This window comes from Diadema setosum, chromosome 14 (genome assembly GCF_964275005.1).
Source record: "Diadema setosum chromosome 14, eeDiaSeto1, whole genome shotgun sequence".
NCBI lineage: Eukaryota > Metazoa > Echinodermata > Echinoidea > Diadematoida > Diadematidae > Diadema > Diadema setosum.
The window spans coordinates 521,870-524,939 of NC_092698.1; the positions used below are offsets into that span (position 1 = coordinate 521,870).

A 3,070-nucleotide genomic window follows, 5' to 3' on the forward strand; every position below is an offset into this window, starting at 1 on the left:
GGCTGCTAGCATTTCCAGATAGTTTATTTCATTACCTGCTGCTCTTGCTAATTCTTGAGCATTCCATCTACCCCCTGTCTTGGATTGCAGGTCTGTGGCACCCCAACCTTGTCCACTAGCATCTGTTCTTATTTCTTTTGATACTTTCCCTGGGTACAGGGGTTTAGACACGAGATGTGCATGGGATGACCACCAAACTAGTTCCGCCTTGGCTCTATTTGATAGGCTCATATGTCTATCGAAATGTCCTTTCTGTTTTCTCAGGGCTCTGATTTTTTCCCTTTCCAGCTGCCTGTAATGCAAGGGGCCGTACTGAGATGCTGGTAAGGCAGCCACAATCTTCCCAATGACTTTAGCTACCTCCCGGATACTAGGTTTGTTATTAGCAAGTAAGGATCGACATGCATCTTGAATGTCATTGCTTTTACTGGCTGGGAGGGTGATTCTCATTTCAGATGTATTTAAATGGAAACCCAGAAATTCAATCTCATGGGATGGTTCAAGTACCGATTTCTCTGAGTGAATAATGAACCCTAGACTAGTCAAAAGGTCAGTGGTGGCTTGCACTGCTGAGCGAGTGTCTGCTTTATTGTTCCCAATTATCAGTGTGTCGTCCAAGTACGACAAAACTGTGTGCCCCTGTTGTCTTAGTAAGGCAAGCACTGGTTTCAGTATTTTGGTGAACAGTCTTGGGGCGGAAGATAAGCCATTTGGCAAAGCTTTGAACTGCCACAATTGGTTTCTCCATACGAAGCGGAGATATTTACGAGAGTCTAAGTGAATGGGAATTGTGTAGTATGCATCACGGAGGTCTACTGAAGCCATATAACACCCTTTTGAGAGGAGTAGAATACCAGATTGAATATTATCCATTTTAAAGTGTTGGTACTGAACACTTTTGTTGAGTTCGGACAGGTCAAGAATTAATCGAACTCCTCCGTTCTTTTTTGGTCTCGTGAAAACCTCTGAAATAAATTCCCCTTCTTCATGGGCACATTTTTCAATGACCTGTTTTTCTTCCAGAACAAGAATCTCATGGTCAATCTTGGCTGTTTCTTCAGCATTCCGCTTGTAAGAACGCAGAGGTTTTTCTCGAGAAGGGGGAAATTTTTCTGGGTCAAATTCTATTGTATAGCCTTGAACTGCTTGAATAATGTGTGAGTCTCTCGTGATATTTTCCCAAGCAGGGAAAAATGGCTTCAGACGACCTCCGACGACAGCTGGTGTTGTAACTAGATCGTTATCTATGTTGTTTTCATAGTCACCTACCTGTTCTATTTCCTCCCCTGGCTTTGGCTCTGCCTGTGGTTGGTTGGCTGCTTGTTGCCACCCTCCCTTGCTGCTGTCGGTGTGTAAGTGTGAGGAGGATCTCGAGGTCTCCCCCTCCAAGCCTTCCCTAAAAAAGGCTGTGCAGATGAACCGGCCATGGGGTTGGAATGTGATGTTCGGCGGTCATAACCCCTCCCCAACGGGCGGGTGAACCCAGTCGACGTGTATTGACGGCGAGATGTCACATCCGGTTTCTTGTACGGCTGGAACCGTGATTGCTCTCGTGTGAAGCGTGATTTCATCATGCCTGACATTGTTTTCCTTTGTTCTTGGATCTCTTTCACTTGACGCCCCAGGTCATCTCCAAACAAGTACTTTGTCACTTTGTGAGAGGGCTTGCACAGGTGGTGGAAATTTGAGTTCATGTCAGGCTTTATGCTGTCCTTTCTCATGCAGTTGAGGGAGAAGTTTGCATCGCAGAGAAAAGCCATAGCATCCTGCTGAGCTTCAGACAGAGTTGCTGGAAGGGTACGAGCAAACGCGTTTATCCCTTTCAAGAGGGATGATTGGATCATTTGTAGTTTCAGATCCCTGTGTCTCGTCCCCGTGGAGATGTTCTCCCAGATAGTGCTGTTCACTTTAGGGGTTTCTAGACATGTGCAGTTTGATGGGCAGGGGTAGCGAGTTGCTGCTTCATCGAGCGATTTCTGGTCAAGTTTTTGTCCCACCATATACACAATGGTGTCCGCGACATCCTCATCTAGTGGTTCCCCTATCCCGGACGGAGCCACGAATTTCTGAGCCATTCGTGGTATCTTGAATTCTGGCCGTTTGTCTTTATCTGCCTCCTGTAGGCCTACGTCCGAAAACAAGCTGACCGCGTCATCGCGGTTTGCCGATAGGAAATCAGCCACGCTGCGATTATCCGCCAATTCTATGACGGGAGGTGAGCTGCTTCCCCTTTGTGTGTCGCAGTCGCCATATTCACTAAAACAATCCCGCGGCGTGTTGGCATGTTGTTCTCCATGATGAGGAGTGCTCAAAGTCTCGATCATTTTCTCGAACATTGACTCGAGTTTCCCAATGCGGGACATAACCTCCGTGCTATTTTCCGCTGTAGTCACAGTCGGGTTGGGAGCGGTAGCAGCTGGTGCGGGCGGGTTCGGCTGTGCCTTCCCCGAAGCCGCGGGGCGGGATGCCTTAGGCCTCCCGCCGCTAGACAGAGTTTTGCCTGCAGCCTTCTTCTTTGCTGCCGGAGCTGGGCTGGCCTTAGGCTCACACAGCTCGGTATCTTTTTTGGCTTTTGCCTTCTCCGATTTGTCAGCTGGTTCATCCATGCTGAGAACGATAATCACGCTTGTAAGAGAGCACGAATTCAGTTCCGTATTTCCGCAGATTTCGATGATATTTTTCGATTTTTCGGTCAGATAAAAATCGCTTCGCGATCGAACATTGCGCTGGAACGAAGATGGCGATTGCGCGCGGAACGGCCTCTCATATTACGCAAATTCGGCCAATGGCTAATGCGCAGCCAATGGCTGAATTCTCTACCGTACATTACGAGATAAAATATAGATATATACATATATACAAAATGTATATCATAACTCAAAACGTATCAGCTTGTAAGAATGATCATTTTCGCAAACTTTGGCAATCATTAAGCAAATTTTATTTTGTTCGTAGTAGATTTTACTCTACTGACTATGGAAGGAAAACGAAAATATCATTTCTGACACAAACATACAATATCAATACATTTTTTTCCCCGCAAAATATACGAATTATGTCACATGATCGT

The 3,070-nt window shown here is 46.3% G+C and overlaps 1 protein-coding gene across 1 annotated transcript; it reads right to left on the minus strand.

Annotated features, from left to right (window-relative positions):
* Positions 1-1,274: 1,274 nt before the first annotated feature.
* Positions 1,275-2,606, minus strand: LOC140238054 (uncharacterized). Its single transcript, XM_072317977.1, has one exon. The coding sequence runs from the start codon at positions 2,604-2,606 to the stop codon at positions 1,275-1,277; it is 1,332 nt and encodes a 443-aa protein (XP_072174078.1).
* Positions 2,607-3,070: the final 464 nt, after the last annotated feature.